The 21,832-nt window shown below is 35.3% G+C and overlaps 2 protein-coding genes across 2 annotated transcripts; both read left to right on the forward strand.

Annotated features, from left to right (window-relative positions):
• Positions 1 to 2,819: 2,819 nt before the first annotated feature.
• LOC139869394 (probable prolyl 4-hydroxylase 9) lies at positions 2,820 to 10,000 on the forward strand. Its single transcript, XM_071857712.1, has 8 exons — positions 2,820 to 3,172; positions 3,284 to 3,397; positions 4,060 to 4,217; positions 4,466 to 4,568; positions 4,713 to 4,808; positions 4,908 to 4,973; positions 9,532 to 9,651; positions 9,754 to 10,000. Exons 1-8 carry the CDS (start codon positions 3,056 to 3,058, stop codon positions 9,838 to 9,840), a joined length of 861 nt encoding a protein of 286 aa, XP_071713813.1. The 5' UTR covers positions 2,820 to 3,055; the 3' UTR covers positions 9,841 to 10,000.
• A 3,074-nt stretch (positions 10,001 to 13,074) lies between these two features.
• Positions 13,075 to 16,892, forward strand: LOC139868831 (BTB/POZ domain-containing protein SR1IP1). Its single transcript, XM_071857174.1, has 5 exons — positions 13,075 to 13,094; positions 13,186 to 13,255; positions 13,345 to 13,956; positions 14,492 to 14,995; positions 15,864 to 16,892. Exons 1-5 carry the CDS (start codon positions 13,075 to 13,077, stop codon positions 16,404 to 16,406), a joined length of 1,749 nt encoding a protein of 582 aa, XP_071713275.1. The 3' UTR covers positions 16,407 to 16,892.
• The last annotated feature ends 4,940 nt before the right edge of the window (positions 16,893 to 21,832 follow it).

Below are 21,832 nucleotides of genomic sequence, written 5' to 3' on the forward strand. Positions count from 1 at the left end.
TAGATAGATCTATCGGGCCTGACAACCCCATTTCGTGCTAGTCGCGCTAGCAGTTTATAATCAGAATGTATTAGTACTTCGTATTTGTGGAAGATGCACATGTTCAGTGTATATTGTTATATGTTAAGGGTAATAAATTGTTAAGTGGTTACCAGGTGGCTCACAGGTTAATGAATAATATTTTTATGTTTTCAAACATTTGAAATCTTATGGTCTAAATCTTATACGTTACTTAAACCTATAATTCACTCAACATTTTTGTTGACAGTTTACTCGCATGTTTTCTCAGGTACTTGATTGCTTTCGTCTTCTGCTGTGCTTAGAGGGTCTGCATATGTTTTGGCAGATTTTGTTAAACATTTAAACTTACATTCTATTTTATTTACATTAAATTGTGTGTGTTTGTTGACATGATTTTGGTCAACTTTTTATATTTACTTATGTTGGTTTTTCTAAACTTACATTTATTACAGGTTTCCTTTATAGGAAATCATTTTTAAATAAAGAATGCAATGATATTTATTAAATTCATTTAGAGTTATGATCAAGCTGTGGGACCAAGTGACGGAGCCGTTAAGTGTACTTGGCGGGTCGTCACAAAATATTTTATGAATTCAAAACTTAATAAGAATGAATAATATGTATCATTTTGCTGCTGACCATCCCAGTGCTAACTGAATTTGACACCCTCGGCGTCTCAGGCCGAGTTTGTGGTGCTTTAGAAGTTTTTAGTTAACTCATTGTTTCTTTGCGAAATGTCTTAGCTACCTGCAGTTGTAACACCATACAAGAAAAAACAACGAATGTAATGGATACCAAGAGAAAATATTAATTAAACCCTTTAACTTTGGTCTCACGGATGACGCCATTTGATCAAGCATAGATTTGATCCTTAGGGTTTGGTCTACATTTGGTCAATAAATGAGGGGGATTTAAGGTTCATTCGAATTTAACTCTTCGGTCCGGTGCACCGTTAATAACCCCAATGTGGGATGATGATATCAAAAGGGGTGGTTAAACGTCGGCCCACCATCATCGAACTAGCTGGTATTGATGGCTCGAGAGAGGTGTTAGGATTTATGTTCACAGAATGTTATTGTAACCGATAAAGTAAGCTTAAAAAGCTGTTAAGATATCGGTAGTATGGGTTAGAGTCTTGAAATAATAACAACGATATAAACGTGAGTGATTTGTAAGTGCAAGTGTGTGTAGAATATAATGTGTACAACATGTGTTGTAATGTGGGTTTGAAGCCATATATATAGGTGAGTGTCTTTTTCCTTTAATGTCACATAATAGGACAAAAGGGAACATGCTCTTGCCATGTCATACTATTTGGTCTGCAAAAGCTGGAAAAGTTTGAGTGGTCCCCGCGCAGCCCATAAGTAGTAGTCCTTGATTCAGTACCTGGAAAAGTGTGGTGATCGTCAATGCTGGGATCGTGTCAACAACATGTGGTGTCTTTTGTTGATTTGTGCTCTTCTTGAAAACTGTATGTGATAGTCCTTGATTCAGTAGGGTAGACAATTCTGGTTTAGCGCAGGTAACGTAAGTGTTAGGCGCGCACATGTCGATGGTGCTTGATGGATCATGGACTCTACTTGTAGCGCGTTGCAATGTTATAAGTTAGCACTTAGCGACTTGTTGATTATGTAGTGTTAGACATGTATATGGAGCGTGTGAGTATACACATCATTAATTTGCATCCCCGTGTTTATACTTGTATTTATCAATTCTCCTTTTTAATTCAATACAATTAACATTTCAATAAAACATATAATGACAACTTTTAAAGTTGTCATAAACACACTTAAATTAATTAATTGTATATAACGATTAGTTATTTTTTATATGATAACGGTTATTGAATTACACAATTGTTTTAGCGTACCAAATGGTTTGTAGCCCAACATTATTTGATGGTCCTTTCAACCAAAGAGGTGAAGAGTTCAAGCTTCGTCGTGGGCATATTCATGAATAAATTCGTGTTAACGGTGATTAAAAAACTGTTGTTTTGGCTTATTTAATGATTTTATTAGGAAAAAAATAATAATAAATGTGATTAAAAAACTTCAGTAATGAGAAAATAATAATAATAAAATAATAATAATAATAATAATAATAATAATAATAATAATAATAATAATAATAATAATAATAATAATAATAATAATAATATCTACAATGTGCTATTGCACTATTATTCGATATTTATATATAGTTAATTAGATTTTTTATTCATTTTAATAGCATTAATTATTGAAGCAAAAATTGAAATAGATGAACGGTGATTGAGAATGACTTAAAGCTCTAAAAAGAGTGTGTTTGAATGAGTTTCGTCATAAACAAAAAGAGTGTTTGTTGTTCTAAAAAAATCTAATTATTGGATGTAAACACTTAAACCTCTAAAAACCTCTGCATGTATAACCCATTTTTCATCTCTTTTAATCTTCTTATTTCTTTTTCACTAAAAAAAAAAGAATGATAAGTTTAATTGCTTTCATTTAGTTTTTATTTAAAAAAGATTTAGTTACATCAAGCATCCCTAAAGTTTACCATTAATTCACCATTGGTCCTTAAGTTACTTTTTTCGTGATAACCCTTAATCTTTTGATTTAGTTTAATATTCGTCTCTAGACCTAACTAGCGTTAAGTCATATTCGTTATGAAATCAAATTAAAACATTAAGGGTTAACATGAAAAGGAGTAATTTAAGGTCCATAGAATGACGTAATTAAGTTTAATTTAATAGTTGCTCCTAAATAAATAAATAAAATATAATAACCGGGCGTTTTGAACAAAATTCACATTCACATTTCTAAAACAAATCACAATACGCATGGACGTTGGATTCCGGGTCGGATTCTAATTAGCTCCGGTCCCTAAAATCTCCATTTTTAGCCATCACGCCAAGATATCCAAGGTCAATTCATACCTTCTTCAATTCAATTCAACGTTTAATCTCCAAATATAGCAACAAATTCCCGCCTACATTTGATCACTTTGTAGTTTATTTATACTAATAATAATAGCAATCAATAAACACGATCTGATCATGAAATCGAGAGGCAAAATCGGCGGTTGGTCAACTCTAGGTTTACCTGCTGTTTTCCTCTTATGCATCTTCTTCTTCTTTTTAGGGTTTTTCGGTTCTTCACTATTTTCTCAGCAGGTCTACTGATCTCCTATTTATTTTATTTTATTTTTAAATTTTCAATTCTAGTTTCCTTTTTTTTTTTTTTTTTTTTTACCTGTACTAGTAAAAAATTGAAGTTACGTGCAGGTTGAAACCGAATTAAATTTGCATCCGAAACCTAGGGTTCTTACTGAGACACCATACGATCCGTTACCGCGAGGTGATTCCGGTGATGATTTGTTTACTAACATTCCTTTTCAGGTGCTTTTTTTAATGCTTATTGTTGTTAATTTATAATTAGTGATTTTTATGTTGAAAAGTACTTATGCAGAATTTGATGTAAGTTGAAAATTTATAGAGACAAATTATGAAAAATCTTATCAGTTTGTTGAATTCAATGCTTCAAAATGTTACTCCCTCAACACTTCACTAGGGAGATAAATGTATACAATGAAGTTAGGTTTGTAGCCTCGTTGAAAAAGACGCGAGACGGTGTCGAGACGGTCGGGACCTTAAAACGTCGAGACGGGGTCGAGACGGACGTTGACTTTTATATATATATATATATAATTATATATATACACAAATTTTAAAGCAAAAAACCTTCGTTGACCAGTTTGTACCTATAATCGTTATTATCGTTTAATATAATACAAAAAAGTAACACATTTCGATCGATTTGACCGATTTTAACCGAATTTGACTTTTGACCGATGTTGACCCGACTTTATCCGCATTTGACCCAACTTTTGACCATTGACCGACGTCGTTTACAACACTGGTTTGTATACTTATTAGATTTATATAATTAAGATTAAAAAATGGGCGTTCTTATTTGATCCTATAGTTAAAAGTATAAAATATAGAAATTGGATATTGGTTTTTGTGATTTATATTTATAAGTTGTGATATACTTATATTAGGTATTAAGTTGGAGTCCTAGAGCGTTGTACCTTCCTGGTTTTGCAACAGCACAACAATGTGAAGGGATAATTAAGATGGCTAAGGTGAAACTTGCGCCTTCGACTTTGGCTTTACGCAAAGGAGAAACCAATGAGAATACCAAAGGAATTAGAACAAGGTATACTATAAATATAAGGGTTAAAAAGGTTTTCATTTGCTAACGTGGCAACCATATATGCTGTGTTGTTCGTTTTACGAGTTGTAAGAGGCCGGATACATTAAATAACAAGACAAGTTTTTAAGGCTGGTTTAAATGAATTTTCATACATTTAACCAAATGTATTACTGTATTAGTTCTGGCATGTCGTACTTAGATGTTATATGCGAATCGTTTAACTTTGATTTTGTGTTTTTGTAATGAATCAGTTCTGGCATGTTTATAAGTTCATCTGAAGATAAAACAGGGATATTGGATCAAATTGAGAAGAAGATAGAAAGAGCTACAATGATACCTAGAAGCCATGGAGAGGTATTCAGATTATATAGTGCTGTAAAGAGACTTTTTAGGTTCATGGTTATATGCTGGTTTCGAATTTAACACCTTTCAAGTTTGGCATAATTGTATCACTCACAAAACTTAAGTTGTTCGATTGAAATATGTTGTTATATTCAGGCATTCAACGTTTTAAGGTATGAGATTGGGCAGAGGTATAATTCACATTATGATGCTTTCAACCCTACTGAGTATGGTCCACAGAAGAGCCAACGGGTACATCACTTACTAAACCTTATAATAGTTTAACGGCTGTTAATATTAGATTAGATTGTAATTAGTAGTATTTGTTTTTCACCCTTGGTTTGTTTACAGATTGCTTCTTTTTTGCTTTATTTATCTGATGTTGAAGAAGGTGGAGAAACCATGTTCCCATTTGAAGTAAGTTCCAGATTTTGTGTATGTATCCTGATTTTTGGAACGCTTGTTTATTTTTTTTATTTTTTTTGAAAAGCTAACTATATTAGAAAAAAACACACCCACAAGGAGCGGGAATGGATACAACATACACCAAACTCCAGATACATCACGAACTCCAAATCCAGAAAACATCACATCAACAAAAACACAAAAAAGGAGACAACTTGACAAGAAAACAAGCATGCTCCGGCTTTTGATTTTGGGCCTTTAGCTCAACTCCACTGTTGTCTTTGGGTCTCCTTTCCACATATCAGAATTTGAGGAAACTTTAGAACTCCTATTTGATATCCAAAGATGTGACAGAACACGCAAACTTGAGAAGATATCTCCATTTAAAAGTGACATCCTGTTGTTGTTCGACCCGTATACCAATCGGTTTCTCCATTTCCAAATAAGCCACAAAAGTGTGTAACGTGTTGCTAAATTCACCTTGTTCATTATACTCGATCCTTGATTAATATTAGCAAGGCTGATCAAATTGTGAACTCCATTTGGGATTTGAGACGAGTCGTTCCACCAATCTAAAAAGGATCTCCAAAGCGGTAAAATGATACGACATTGAGTAAACAGGTGATCAATTGTCTCGTCCGAATTATTACAGAAGGGGCAAGCGACTGATTGTAATTCAACACCCCTACTTAATAGATTTGACCGGGTCGGTAGCCTATCCGTGTTAAGCCTCCATATAAACACATTGACTTTCTTAGGTAGTCAATTTACACACTTGCTTAATGTTAGATTCTGGCAAGAACCCAACATATGACCGTCTATCGGAAGAGATAATTTATGAACAGAGAAGACCCCGTTTGCCGCAAGAGACCATTTCCATCCATCTTGATCTGAAGTCAGTAAGTTGCAGTTGGCTAATTCAGATTCTAAAGCATCTAACTCGTCAATCGATTTGCCTCTGATTTCTGATGTCCAGCCCCAATTACCCTTTAGTCCGAGCTCGTTGTTAGTAACCCGATCCACCTTTGAGGGGATCCAAGGCTATATCATATAGCCTTGGATAGCGCTGTCGAAGACATAAATCAGAATTATAGTTATACATACATTTGTCATGCCAAAATAAAGTTGAGTCTCCCTTCCCTACCCTTCGAACAATAGATGATTTAAATGGTACTCCATGTTTATCAGCAACAGAGCCACAAGATACTATATTCTTCCAAAGTGAAAAAGATGGATGATTCGACTCTAAGTTTAGACCGCCGTCTTCTCCATATATCGAATGAGAATTACCCTTGTCCGTAGAGCTTCCTTTTCCATTTTGAACCTCCACCACCATTTGCAAAGAAGACTAATGTTTTTCGCCTTCAAGCTCCCAATACCCAATCCACCGAGTGATTTCGCCAATAAACATTTCTTCCAACTAACCCATTGAATGGATCTTTTGTCATCAGCTTCCCACATGAATTTTCTTCTAATGTTTTCGAGAGATTGGATGACACAGTTGGGCGCTTTAAAGATAGAAAGATAATATAATGAAAGACTTCCCATTACCGATTTGACCAAAGTCAGTTTACCGCCAGTAGATAAGAGTTTTGCTTTCCGTAGGCTGAGACGAGCTAAGAATCTGTCCTTCACCTCATTCCACGAATTGATTAAAGGCATCCTTTTCCCCACTGGAATCTCAAGATAATTGAAGGGAAAAGAGCCAGTAGAACATGTAAGGATACCTGCAAGATCAGATAGTTCATGGACAGATGCGTTCAAGCCAAATAACTTGCTTTTAGCCAGGCGATAGTGGGTCCCCTTGCCTAAGACCCTTCTCCAATGAGAACTCTAAAGATGGACTGCCATTTATGAGAACTGATGTTCTGCAAGAAGTTAAGCAGCCACGAATCCACGATCGCCATCTTTGCCCAAAGTTCATTTGTTTCATAACGCAATCCAAGAATCCCCAGTTCACACAATCGACCGCTTTTTCGAAAGTCTACTTTGAATAAAAAAAGTGTTCTTGCCATTCCTTTTACATGCGCTATATATTTCATTTGCAACCAAAACTCCGTCCAGAATTTGGCGGCCTTTTATAAAGGCAGACTGACTCGACCCGATTACCTTCGAGATCATCTTTTTCAGCCGTCTTGCTAAGATTTTAGTGATAATTTTGTAAAGGCACCCAATCAAACTTATTGGTCGAAAATCATTAAAAGCGATGGGATCCGTGACTTTTGGGATTAGCTAAATAAAAGAGCTGTTACAGCCCTTTGATAATTTGCCGGAGGCTGCAAAATCACGAACACAACATTCTATATCTGACTTCAAAACATCCCAAAAGCGTTTAATAAATTTAAAAATTAAACCCGTCAGGGCCGGGTGCCTTAGATCCTGCACAGCTCCAAACTGCATCTTTGATCTTCTCCGAACGGAATGTGGATTCTAAGAAAAAAATTGCCGGAATCATCCAGTTTCTGAAAGTTTGGACTAAAGAAACTTGGGCGGCACATATCAGTTTCTTTGAATCTCCTTGCAAAGGAGTGGCCAGCGCGGATTTTATCTCGGACGGATCCACAATCCATGCTCCATCAATGGTAATGCCTGAAATTCCATTGATTCTCTCCTCCTTTTTTATCAATGCGTGCAAGTACCTCGAGTTCTCGTCACCATCAATTGCTCATCTAGATCTACACTTTTGTTTTAGGTTTGACCTTGTAATATGTTCGAGGGAGTGCAGTTTGTGTAAATCTGCTTCATGGGCCTGCATATCAGAAGGGGAAGGAGTACATAATAATTCTGCACAAAGATCCCACTGTTCAATTTTTTCTTTTAAACATTTAATATCGTTATCAAGGTTTTTGAAATGTCTTGCAGCCCAGCCTTTGATCTCAGCCTTTAAATGTTTTAGTTTCTCCTTGAATACCACCACATCAGGTTTCCCTGAAATTGACTTTGCAGCCCACGCTTTGTCAACCAGGGATCTAAAATCTGGATGGTCCAACCATGAATTAAAGAACCTAAACGGTTTTGGCCCAAAGTCCAATCTTGGACTTGCGGAGGATTTCAATAGTAGCGGGCAGTGGTCAGATATGTATCTGGGTAATGCCACTACCGAAGTGTTGGGCCATAAATCAACAACCGAATGAGATACAAGGAATCGATCCAATTTGCTCATCTTTCTACCATCCTTAGTCATCCAAGTAAAACACCGACCTCCCATTGGAATTTATTTCGATTAGAGAGGCATTACTAATGAACCCATTGAAATCGATGGCCTCATTAGAGTTAAAAATCGAGCCTTTTATTTCGTCACGCGATCTGACGGTATTGTAATCTCCAAAGCAAAACCACATACCATCAAAGCTAACAATTAAACCCTGAATTTCATCCCAAAGAGCTCTCTTGTTAACAGACTCTTGTGGGTCATAGACGTTCAAAAGATATATACTTTATGTGGGCAGCCAATCCAACATCCATGCACTAATAAAAAATATTGCTCCACCACATGACCTTCCAAAGTAAAAACCTCTGGATTCCAGACGAAGGTTTAAACACGAAATCAAAATTGTTGTTCCCCGGACGACCTTTGGTTTTTGATCCAAGTGAAGAGGTCTTCGAAACTGAAACTTTTATCTTCGGACATCCTTTCTTCCTAGCAGATTGTTTCAGTTTATGGAAGCTAAACCTTCCACCGATTCTTGGTTCTTCCCCATCCGTGTGTTTATGCACTGGCGTTTTAATCCTGGAGCCCTTATATCCACCTCCATCATTTGAATTCGTCATCCAATTTGAGCATCTGTTGTAAGCCGTAGATGCATCTGCTTTTGTTGCCCACTCCATGATTACCGATAAACCTCCAAGATATTGCACATTACACTCACCTAACCCTTCTATAAGGCATATTGAGTGAAGATTTCTGAGTGGGTTTATGTCTTTGACTTCTCCCACCAAACATCTATCCAAGGATTCCTGGTTAACATTACTGGAGTTGATAACCAGATCAGGAGCTTGCGATGATTTACCCCCCCCCCCCCCCCCCCCCCCCCCCCCCCCCCCCCGAGAACTTCTGCAAAACTTCGACCATCATCTTCTGAGAGAGTAGTTTTCCATCGTTGCTTTGCCTTTTGTTGCTGGTGATTATCTTCTTGATTCTTTGGCACCGCTCTTTTGAACCTAGCTTTATTCATCTGAATCTTAGAACCCTCAATCATAACATTATCTAGCCTGCCTTTTAGAAAATCTTCGTCTTCTTTGAATCTCACGAATCCAAATTTCATCCCATGCTTTGTTCTTTTTGGTGGACCAATTTTGCCGAAAGCTTTCCAAAAGATCTCATAGCTCCATACCTCCGGGAAGTTAGAAAAGTACTACGTAATCCCCAGAGTTTTCATCACCTTACATATATCATAATCCTTCATCTTCGTCTGTGATTGCCTTCCTTCTGTCTCCTTGCCTTTTTTGATGTTGAGATTTGAATATGCTTTCCTTCTGCGCACTGTAGTCCAGCCGTCTTTTTCCATCAGTTCAATTAGTTTGCACAGCACCGAATGGAACACTTGTTTATGATGTTTTTATTTTGCAGAATGGTGAAAATACGGCTTCAAGTTATGATTTCCAAAAGTGTATTGGTTTGAAAGTAAAACCACGCAAGGGTGATGGGCTTTTGTTTTATTCTTTATACCCTAATGGTACAATCGATCCGGTGAGTTCATTTCTGGCTTTTAACGCACAAGATTTTATTTGGTTTGTTTTTGCCTTCATGTTCAAGTGCATTTGTTTAAGGTTATATGGTTTGTTTATGCAGACATCACTTCACGGGAGCTGTCCTGTAATTAAAGGCCAGAAATGGGTGGCAACAAAATGGCTTAGGAATGAAGAAGAATATGATTAGCTTTTTTGTGTGTTTTCCTCATAATATTACAGGAATTTGGATCACAAATTGTTGTTCATCACACCATATTTATTTCTAATGGTAGCGGGTTAACGACGAGGTCATATTTCTTGTATATTATCTCATTTTACTACTGCTAAATAGTTTCATTTTTCTGTCACTCCTGATTTTTCTTTTGCCTTCTATAAATAATCACAGGACATAAATAAAACTGGAGATAACCTGAACTATAACTCATGGCCTCACTCATCTTCTTCTAGACTTTACATTTATAGTTTGCATACAGTAGTGGCGTATATGTAACAACAAGTATACAACAACAAAACCCAAATCCCACTTTTGGGGTATGAGGTGGTAAGATGTAGACAATTCTTCCCTAATTCCTAGAATAAAGAGAAGTCATTTCTCTACATATAGTGAAATCCTAAGAGTAGAGAAAGTCTCCCCTCACAATGTTCTATGGATAGAGAGATTGCTTCCGAATGGATTTTCGACCAATAAGTAGGTTAAAAAAATAAAATAAAAAAAGTGCAAGACGCCATGAAAATGCTAAAATCAAATTTCCATGTGTTTAAAACCTGCCTAAAGTTAAATTTAGGCTCTAAGCGTCAGTAAAATCGCCAATAAATTGACGTTTGCTGTTCACTCGATTAATAGGTCATATATGTATCTTTATATATAAGAAGCTGACTGGTTGATCCGCAAACACTTGCTGTAGAATATACTGTTATTAGAAATATAAGCTTGATATATGATTATATTATAAACCATCTAACTATGATAGGACAGATAGGTGAACATGTTTTTGGGTACACTTGGGATTCCGACACGCTTTGCGAGCCGACTAATTTCAGAGCGACTACTGCTTTGCGGCAGCTCTGAGTCATTGCAGGTGAACCTCCGTGGCGGGTGTGGCCACCAAGGCGAATTAACCCCCTTTTTATGAGTTTAAAGACTGATTTAGCTTATTTTGATTCATTTAACTTTTTTTTTTTTGTTCTAAACGTCAACATTCACTGTATGAAGTTATAAAATATATAATATGCTACCGGAATCTACACATCACTAATTATATTTTATAATGAACAACATAAAACATATGAATGAGCTAATTTAGTTTTGTACTGATCACTATCCGAAATCCTTTTACACATAAATGAGTCAAAATAAAAGCATGTTATTGAATGATATATTAGTAATTAGCCCATCTAATATTAAAAGTTTATCTTATATCTGCTTACCATAGAAGTTTAATCTTCTTAGAATTATCAATGACTTTTACCTATCTACAATGATGACATGAAGAAGAACTGAACTGCAAAGTTCAAAGATTAACCAAAGACTATGGGTTCAAGCCTCGATTTAAATGTGTGGTCTACAAATTCATTTATTCAGTCCACTAGTATTCGATCGTATAAGAAATTACTAATATGAAACTAATTAGGCTTCATTTGGCTCATAGAATCCAATGAGATTCCGGAGTAATTGATATTTAATTTAGACACGTATCTAATCTCAATTCCAAATCCGTCAAAATCTCATTGGATTCCGTGAGCTAAACGGATCCTAACACTTTATTTTTTTAAATCCAGTATTATTAATGGTATTGGAGCAGCCTCACTGCAACCCTCAATGATTGATTTGATCTAGCTATGTACATATGAAAAATTAGAATTCTTTTCTTGTGTTAAAAATCACTAACTAATAAACAAACAAATAAATAAATAAGTGAATCAAATCACAAGTGATGACTTGATGTAGAACTTGTAACCAGAATTTAATGTCCAATGATCAGTCAACTTTTAGAACCATGTGATGTGAACCCCGCCTAACAGTTAACTTTGCATTTACATTAATTATATCGACATCATATTAATGTTAATGTACTCATATATATCTCTTAAGAATAAGAATATAATCGTACAATCATTCAATTATACAAACGCAGTTAAAGTGGTATGATAACTCCATATTGACATCCATGAATTCACAATCAAAATAAAATTTAAAAAAAAGAACACAGAACACTTGATCACACTTATGTCAATTCATCAGAAAATTAGTGACTATTTTGTTAAAAAAACTTGATAAAATGATATTAGTCCTTTTTATGTACAATCAAAAATCTAATCGTACCAAATATTTATCGTTTTATAGGTAATGTTATAAATTTCCAGTTGTGTATTCATGATTTTGACACAACAAAGAGACAATATACACAACAAGATTGATGGTTGTGGGGTTTGATCACCACTGTCCTTTTGCTATTATGCTTGATTCTTGATTTAAAGTCCCTCTTTTTGTTTGAATCTATTAATGGATTTATACCTTATAATTGTATTATGAACCCAAATTGATCAAAAATACTTGAAACATAGAGACAATCTGAATCCATTAATGGCCCCATAAACCTTATACTATACATAGTTTAAGCAGTTGATTATTTTAAATGTGTTTATCCAGATTTTGAAAAGATGCATATTTATGTGGCTGATAAAATTAAAAATTATCTCAAGTTTGAAAAAGTTCTAATCTTTTAGCCAAATACTACAAATGTCATATGCATGCACCACCACACACTCACAAATTGCAACTATTATTTAGTAGTAATTATCCTTGTATTTTCCTAATAATTATTAAATTATTAATACCAACCTTTACAAAAATTCAAGTATACATCTTCATCTTTTTTAGCTAAATGTTAAATTCCAGTCAGGATCTAAAACCCATGAAAATTTGATTCTACCATTTTCATGGCGTCTACTTATTTTTATTTTATTTTTATTTTAAAAACTTTTTCCTACTTAAAGGCCGGAGGTCCTCTCGGAAGCAATCTCTTTATCCGTCGAATAGAAAGAGGGATGACTTTCTCTACTTTTGAGAGTGTTTCACTCTGGGTGGAGAAATGACTTGTCTTTATTCTCGGATAGGGGAAGTATTGTCTACATCTCACCTCCCCATACACCACTCATGTGGTATTGGGTTTTGTTGTTGTTGTTGTTGTTGTTGTTAATTTCCATCATCATGTGTAATTCCTTAAAGATGTTGATTGTTTGACATGTTACATTTAATGCTGAAGAAAACTTTGCTTCAGCTAAATTAGTACTTTTGTAAAGTTCTTTTTCTTGTTTTCTATATATATTATACTGCAATACATAATACATAACACTGGTTATATGTTAATAATTAATCAATCATTTTCATGTTGAATGTTCTTCAAGAGGGACTAATATTATGAAGAAAACAAGCGATTGGTATGTTTTCGTTCTTCTTAATCTCGTCCCCTTTTCGAATTTTGTTTTTTTTTTTTTCAGTCACTAATTTGATTAATTCAACTGTTAATAGGATACTCTCCCATGAGGTCCCGAGCGATATTACCATTAATGCAGGTGGTGCATCTTTTTCATTACACAAGGTATTATTTGTTTCATAATAATCTATAACATTTGTTATGTTATTGTTATTATTATTTGCATGAAGCTTTTAAACAATCATTTTATGCAGTTTCCACTGGCTGCAAAGTGTGGTTACATAAGGAAAATAGTGTCGAATTCTAAAGAAATTGATCATGTCGTAATCGAAATCCCTGATGTCCCGGGAGGTTTTGAAGGATTTGAACTCGCAGCAAAATTTTGTTACGGAGTTAATTTCGAATTATCGACAGAAAACATAGCAACCGTGCGTTGTGTATCAGAGTATCTTGAAATGACTGAGGAGTATGCAATCGGAAATTTAGTAACAAGGTCCGAATCATATTTAAATGAAGTCGGACTCACAACTTTAGCTGGTGCAGTTTCGATTTTGCAGTCGTCTGCAAACTTGTTACCAATGGCTGAAGAAATAAAATTGATTAATAGATGTATAGATACTATTGCATTTATTGTTACGAAAGAAAGTCCTTTTTTGTCGTTTGGTGGTGCAGACGGTGCTATGATGACGTCAGCATCGTCATTGTCAGAGGCGAAAGCTGTTGTTGATTGGTGGGCTGAAGATTTAATTGTTCTTCGAATCGATATGTTTCAAAGGGTTCTTCTTGCAATGATTTCAAGAGGATTTAAACAATATGCACTTGGCCCGACTCTAATGCTTTATGCGCAAAAATGTCTTCGAGGTTTGGTAAGATCTCCTTTTAGAAAAATTATCTGCATTTCAAGATTCTTGTTTTTACTACACCTGGAAAACGGGTAGGGTTGGGTCGAGACCTGAATGGGTTTGGGTCGAAACGGGTCATGGGTTGAACGGGTCAAATTTTTTATATGGGTCAAGTGGGGCGGGTCTAAATGGGTTGGGTCAATTGTCTGGCTTAGTTTTTACACATACTTACAACAATGTGCATTACATGTTATCAATCGAATTCTTGTGTGTTCACTTGAATTTATACAATTATTTTATCATATAGAGGTGGCATATTTGACCCGTTTACATAAGAATGGGATGATCTGGATTATATTTGATCTATAACGTTGTCAAACAAGTGAAATCGATAATAGTTTAAAAGAAAATGGGTCAAGCGATTGCCCAAAATGTAATGCACTAAGAAAATGGGTCAAGTGATTGCCCAAAATGGGTCCAGCGATTGCCCAAAATGGGTCAAGTTTCTTACTTTAGCGAATTTTTCAAATTTTCACCTGTCCAATTTAACATCAAACAGGAAATATTCGGAAAGAGCATGAAAAACATCGAACCAAAACGCGAACACGAGAAGAGGATAGTTTTAGAAACGATAGTGAGCCTTCTGCCATGGGAAAAAAATGCAATGTCGGTTAGCTTTCTTTCAATGTTGCTTCGAGCTTCCATATACCTCGAAACAACAATGGCTTGTAGGCTAGATCTCGAGAAACGAATGGGATTACAACTTGGGCAAGCGGTTTTAGACGATATATTGATTCCATGTTCTCATTTCGAGGGTGAGACTTTGTTTGATGTGGATACCGTTCAACGCGTGATGATGAATTATCTTGAATTTGAATTACAAGGTGCGCGTGATGAAAGTGACATGGCGAAAGTTGGGAAGTTAATGGAGAGTTATCTTGCTGAAATTGCGTCTGATCGTAACTTGGTGGTGTCGAAATTTATAAATATTGTGGAATGTATTCCAGAACAAGCGAAGGTATCGGAAGATGGTACGTATCGAGCCATTGATATTTACTTGAAGGTATTTTTACTTCCCATTATCAACAATAGCACAGATAACAATAGTTCCAACTTTAAAGGTGGGAAAATGGGCGGGTCGTGCGACGGACTAGAATGAATCATTTTTTGGTTCTTTGTCAAAACAGGTCAGGATGCTGACTTGAAAAATATGATTAGTGTGTCATAAAGTTAATGGGCCGTAAAAAGGTAGTCTTTTTTGTATACGAAAGTTTTGCATATATATAAGGATAAGTTTTATAATACGAAAGTTTCGCTTTTCAGTTTCACATTTTAGTTTCAGTTTAGCATTTCAGTTCTTGGTTTTTAGTTATCAGATTTTAGTAGATTTTAGTTTTCAGTTTCATTTTTTAGTTTTGCGTTTCAGTTTCGTGTTTCACTTTCAATTTTCAGTTTTACTCATTGTAAGATTTCTATCTCATTTTAAAAAATTTAGGGAAAAAATGTCTTGACCTAAAGCCCGTTTGTATTGTTAAAAAAGCTGACCGATTTGTGTTCAACCCATTTGGTCCCAACCCAATCCGACCCTATTGGATCGACCCATTTGGATCCGTTAAAAGAAGTTAACCCATTTGTGTTCAACCCGTTTGGTCCCAAACCCGACCTGATTGCTAGGTATAGGTCCTGTGCAAGTTCACACCTTGCACATGCCCATATCTGGCCCTGATAATTTAGGAGGATTTGTGCTTCAATAGTTCGATTATACATTTCGGTGACTTTCGCCTGTTTAACTTATGTCCTTTAAGACCACTTTTTCAAGTTGACCTAGAGATAACACATAAAGCGTTTCTAGAGCTCAAATCGGCGTCCATATCCAACAATGATTTCATTTCAGTTGTCGTATTCTTTAATATATATCGATGATTGCGCAGGCTCATCCAACATTAACTGATATAGAAAGAAAAAAAGTTTGCAGCTTGATGGACTGTCAAAAACTATCACGCGAAGCTTGTGCGCACGCAGCTCAAAACGATCGTCTTCCTGTTCAAACCGTTGTTCAAGTTCTTTACTATGAACAACAAAGATTAAGAGACACCATGGACAGTAGCGGTTCGTTAGCTGTACAACCATACACCACCACCACCACCACCGCCTATAACAATAACCAACCGTTAACTAATGAGCTTTCAAGATTGAAAAAAGAAAACAAAGACCTCAAATTTGAGCTTCTTAATATGAAAATGAGACTAAAAGAAATCGAAAAATCATCATCTGTGAATAAATCTACATCGATCAGCCCTGTTTCGTTACGTTATTCTGCTGATAAGCCACCTTTGCCTAAAAAATCACTTATAAATTCTGTGTCGAAAAAGCTTAGTAAACTTACGCCGTTTCTACGTGGTGATGGGATATTAGCTTCAAGTACTAAAGGCAAGAATAAGCCAAGTAAAGACAGAAGACATTCAATTTCTTGATCTACATGTTTTTTCATCTTTATTGTTATGATCAATAATTCTTATTTGTATGTTCAATTATAGGGTTTATAAGTTTGTGTCATATTTATGTGAAATCAGTATGTATATCATATCATCTTTGTTGTATATTCTATATATAGAATATGGATATGGAATTGAACTACATTGAACCAAGAGGTGTAGAATGTATTCAGTAAACTCTCTCGGATCAGATCAGGTTATTATTTAGTGTGAAGTTCGAATTAAACAAGGAAACGATAGAAGTCGAGTTGGATTTGGATTGCTGCTAATGATCATCTTGCGACTGCGAGATTTGTATTGGAAAGGGCTTCGCGATCGCGGAAAAGGGCCTAGGCGGCCAGAATTGGAATGCAACAAGCTAGAACTTCGTGGTGTGTTTGGATTCGTCTTAGTTTAGCACTATAATATATCTCACTGTAACATGTAAGGCTGTAACATGTGCACGAAATTATAAGAAAAAAATCTCTGGTATGCTTTTATTTATCGTTCATATGCTTTAACAATATCGTTTATTGTTTGTGGTAGAGTGATTGGTTTAAATAACTTGTCTCGTTGGGTCCAATAATCGTAACAATTATTTTGCGACCATTTCTAACCTTTTTTTTTTCTGAACCCGGATTAGGGGCAAATCTCTCCTCCCTTGTACTAAACCATGGGGAGCCCAAAATGTAGTATAACATCAGGTTTGAATATGAGATATTTTATGCGAATATTAAATTGTCAACCACTAGGTCATCTTCTGATGTTTATGCATGGTATTTTAGTCTTGTGTTATGTCCCAGTTAACATGAGTTGTAACATAAAAAAGAAGACTATTTTCTCTAGATTAGTATGGTCAACTCAGTTGGAAAATAATACTCCAATATTGAGTTGAGTTGTAAGTTATAAAGTTAACAGTGACCAATTTGGCATCTTTAAAATCATGAATAATGTTTTTTTGTTCTCTTTTCTTTCTGAATTGTGATTGTGTAGTGTGTTGTATTAAAGAAACTACAGTAACAGTTTACTTTACAAAAACAACTGGGAACTGAAGTTGGAATGATGATGTTAATAGGGAGTTTGTGGGGATATAAGTTTTAAATGATTGAAAGCTTTCCATATGTTAGAATAGTAATAAAAAAGTTAAATAAATAATCAAAAGTTGTATGAAAAAGCTAAAAACATGAGAGACAAACTAGCAGTGGCGCATGCCTAACTAACACCTTGATCATCATTTCAGTAATTTTGAAAAGAAATATAAAATTCAAGATTTTTAATTTGTTTGCATAGAGACGTTAAAACTTGTTGTAAATTGTAAACAAGATAAGATAAGATGGAGTAATAATAAATTTTGTGATCTTTTTTTTTTTTTTTTGGAAAAACAAGTAATTTATATATTAAAAACTAGCGAGAAAATAGATAATATACTAACACAAATACACAATTGAAGAGAAACAACTCAACAAAACTTACAACACAACAACCTATACGACATGAGATTTTCATGATTTTTTTAACTTGGTTTTAGTTATGTTTATCTTTATAGCCAAATAAAATAAAAATTAAATAGAATATGAAAGACATGTTAAGTATTGATGCACATCTTTAATTATAATTAATTAGTTCTAATTCTTCATATGTTAATAATCATCTAAAAATGATTATTGGTCACTAAATACCAAAATAGCTAATACAATATCAAGATTTGTTCTCATTAACCTTAATTGTAGATTATTGTCATATTATGTGTTCTCATAATAATGATTACTATTCACATGAAAACATTTGTGACATATTATATACAAAGTTTTTAAATATATACAAAAGTATTTTGAACAGTGTGTGTCACTCATATGGAGGTGATATAGTGGCAGACAAAATATGAGGGCAACTCTCCGTAATGTTGGACAAAGGGATTAACATAATAGATAATTACATAGCAACTTGATGAAATTTCAAAGAATATTAGGTATTAGCTGGGTATGCTTATCTTTTAAATTATGTTTATAATTAAATTAATTATGATTTATATAATGAATGTTTAGATTTGTATATAATAATAATAATAATAATAATAATAATAATAATAATACAATATATCTAATCAAATTAGCGTATTAGGTTTATAATTTTTTGTAGCTAATCGTTTTGTGTGTCCACATTGAATATTTAATTTAAGAAGAACTAAATGTAAACATATGATTTTAAGGAAATTTCTTTCTAGTTGGCCAAAAGTCGATTGTGGACTTAGGCTATTTTGATTATTTAGAATTTTATTAAAATTTTATGTAATCTATAATTATCGAAATTTTATAAAATCTATAAATTTTGAATCAATAATTTAATATATTTTACAAAGCTTTCATCGTTTAACAAATTTTTATTCAAAGTAGGTGATTAAGGTTCAAAGAACAACCTTTCTTTGAACAACCTTTCTTTCATCATTCCAGCGGAAAATCACTGTCTCAAAAAGTGGATTCTGAATCTACAACGATGGGACAATAATCGACCATCATCGGGTCGTCTCTGTTGGTTAAGTATTTATGGTGTTCCCATTACGGTTTGGAAAGAAAACACGTTCAAAAGGATTGCTGAGTGGTGGGGACCTATCCTAGATACGAAAAATTGTAGCATAACTGAAGGTAATCAGAATCTAGTGACGGGAAAGGTTTTGGTTAAAGTGATGGGTCCAAATTCGATTCGTGGTATTGTTAGCTTAAAAGTAAATGGCACCTTCCACTATGTAAGAGTTACAGAAGAGGTCCAGGATGTAGTTGAAATCGATCTAGGTTTACAAGAATGTAGCAGTGATTGGCAATCCGATTATCAGTCTGAAGAAAATGAAGTCTCAGATGATGATTCCATACCGGAAACTGAATTTCCGGCCAAAAACAAGTGTTCGTCGTCGGCAGAAGACCAAGGGTCCAAATGTGTTGGGACTGCTGATAATTTTGCTAAGTCCAATGTTAATCATTCATCTTCCAATTCCAAAAACGAAAAAGCGGTTTCCAAGGATTGCTCGGTGCATAGGAAACCTGTCAGTGGGACCCCTTTTCCAAATCGTATCTCTCCTATTAACCCTAACTTCCAGCAAAGCCCTCAAATCACTTTACAATCTGGTACAGATCCCTCCCTAGATCCAAATCTACCCAAGCCCAATATGAACCTAAACAAACCAGGCCCAACACCAGGCCCAACACCAGGCCCTTCACCTCTACCCAGCCCAATCCCACCTAAGCCTAATTCTACCTTACCAAATACCCAAGCCCGTGAAAAATCAATTCCTGGCCCTATCAATTCTCCTCCCAACCCACACCCTTCTAATCTCAGCCCGCTTTCCAACGGAATACACCTCGTGCGAAGTCCTGCCAGCTCACCTGCCAACTCATACAACCAAATTCAACAACACTTCGTCCAACCTAATCTCCCCTCTGATCAACACTTATCTCCCTCGCCTTTCACCTCACCAATCAAAACATTCCCGATAAACATCGACCAACATCAAAATAAACTTTTATCCAACAATCATGATAACCTGGTCTCCAACCTTCCGAATTCGTCTCAATCAAAATCCCATCGCATTGATGAAGAAAATCACGATATTGGTGAACCTTTCAGTCCAATTAGATCCTCTAACCTATTCCAAAGCTTCAATCCAATCTCTAAAACCCAAATACCTTCGAAACCCCGAAAGATCACATCGAAAGTAACGAATAGGAAAGCATCGAAGTCACAGACCCCAAGAGTACAATCGTTGAAATCCCTACATAATTGGAAAGCCTCTTCTCGAATTCTTAAATTTAAAAAAATGGCTCGAAGGGAAGGTAAGTCATCTTCTGTTCGAAATAGTGGCATTCAATCTTCATCGCATAACCCAGGTAAATCAAATAGAATACCTTCGGTCCCAACTAAAGTCAAAAACAACAAATCTTCTTTGAGTAATTCGTCTTCGGCTAGTGTTGGCATGGAAGAATTTAAAGCGAAAATGGGGTTACGTTGGGATGAAAAATCCCAATGAGTCTGTACTCCTTTTATTCTCGTTACCATTGTTATGTTATGAAGATTCTCTCAGTAAATGTAAGAGGTTTCGGTAGCTGTAACAAAAAAGAAAAGAAGATCGGTTGGTTTAGAAAACTTAGGATGGGTGGGAAACCTGATATTGTGTTAATTCAAGAGTCAAAATGTGGAGAAGTAAAAGATAATTGGATCGACTGTATTTGGGGGGCGTCAAATGTTAACTATGTTCAAAAGCCGAAAGTAGGAAAGTCAGGTGGTCTACTTATCCTTTGGGATCCAAATGTTTTCCAGGTAAATGAAGCTATTGAGAAAAGATATTTTTTGGCAATCAAAGGCAAATGGTTTGGCAAGGAAAAAGAGTCGGTGATAATCAATGTCTATGGTCCTCACAAGGAACCTCAAAAGAAAATCTTTTGGGAAGAATTATTCGGCGTTCTTAATTTTCAAGGCGTTGATTGGGTGGTAGGGGGAGATTTCAATGAAGTTCGTTTTGAATTCGAAAGGCACAACAGTATCTTCAAACCGAGAAGGGCTGAACTTTTTAATAATTTTATCGATAACGCTAAGTTGGTCGAAATCCCTTTAAGTGGCAAGAGATTTACCAGGATTAGTGACGACGGCCGAAAGATGAGCAAACTCGACCGTTTTCTTGTTTCGGATGATTTTCTTATCTCATGGGGGGATGTTTCGTCTATTGCTCTAGATAGGTACACATCGGACCATTGTCCTATTTTACTCCGTGATAATAATACGGATTTTGGTCCTAAACCGTTCAAAATTTTCAATGTTTGGCTCGAATATCCGGAGGTGGAAAGTATTATCATTTCCTCATGGAATGATTCTGTTTCGAGTACTAGAGGGGATTGTGTTTTCCGTGATAAGCTCAAAAAAGTCAAAGGTGCTCTTCGTGAATGGAGCAAAGCTAGATATGGTTTGATCGACAATGATATTCAAAACTGGAAAAATTTAGCTTGCGAACTAGAAAGAAAAACTGATGTGGGTCTGCTTGAAGAACATGAACGGGATTCTTGGATCGAAGCTAGATGCAAATGGTTACAAAAAGAATCCGAGAAAGCCGACATGCTACAACAAAAAGCTCGCGCTAAATGGATAGTCGAGGGAGATGAGAATTCAGTGTTCTTTCACTCCTCCATTAAAAGAAATCTCAATCGTAGCAATATTAGAGGATTCAACATTGACGGAGTGTGGTGTGAGAAGCCAGAGGCAATTAAACAGGAGGTGTTTTCGTATTATAGCGAATTGTTTAAGCAGGATAACTCCATCAGACCCGATTATGCTTCGCTGTCTTCTTCTATTTCTTTTAAGTCAATTAATTCGGAGGATGTCGAGCTGTTGGAAAGTCGTTTTAGTGAAGAGGAAATTTGGAAGGCCATCAGTAGCTGTGAATC

The sequence above is a fragment of the Rutidosis leptorrhynchoides genome, chromosome 9 (genome assembly GCF_046630445.1).
Source record: "Rutidosis leptorrhynchoides isolate AG116_Rl617_1_P2 chromosome 9, CSIRO_AGI_Rlap_v1, whole genome shotgun sequence".
NCBI lineage: Eukaryota > Viridiplantae > Streptophyta > Magnoliopsida > Asterales > Asteraceae > Rutidosis > Rutidosis leptorrhynchoides.

What these genes read in the sequence shown, in the direction of transcription:
- LOC139869394 (XM_071857712.1), top strand. Translation starts at nt 3,056, where the DNA reads ATGAAATCGAGAGGCAAAATCGGCGGTTGGTCAACTCTAGGTTTACCT. An exon ending in CTTCACTATTTTCTCAGCAG is followed by an intron (nt 3,173 to 3,283) that starts GTCTACTGATCT and finishes AGTTACGTGCAG; the next exon opens with GTTGAAACCGAATTAAATTT. An exon ending in CTAATGGTACAATCGATCCG is followed by an intron (nt 9,652 to 9,753) that starts GTGAGTTCATTT and finishes TTGTTTATGCAG; the next exon opens with ACATCACTTCACGGGAGCTG.
- LOC139868831 (XM_071857174.1), top strand. Translation starts at nt 13,075, where the DNA reads ATGAAGAAAACAAGCGATTG. An exon ending in CATCTTTTTCATTACACAAG is followed by an intron (nt 13,256 to 13,344) that starts GTATTATTTGTT and finishes CATTTTATGCAG; the next exon opens with TTTCCACTGGCTGCAAAGTG. An exon ending in AAAAATGTCTTCGAGGTTTG is followed by an intron (nt 13,957 to 14,491) that starts GTAAGATCTCCT and finishes AACATCAAACAG; the next exon opens with GAAATATTCGGAAAGAGCAT.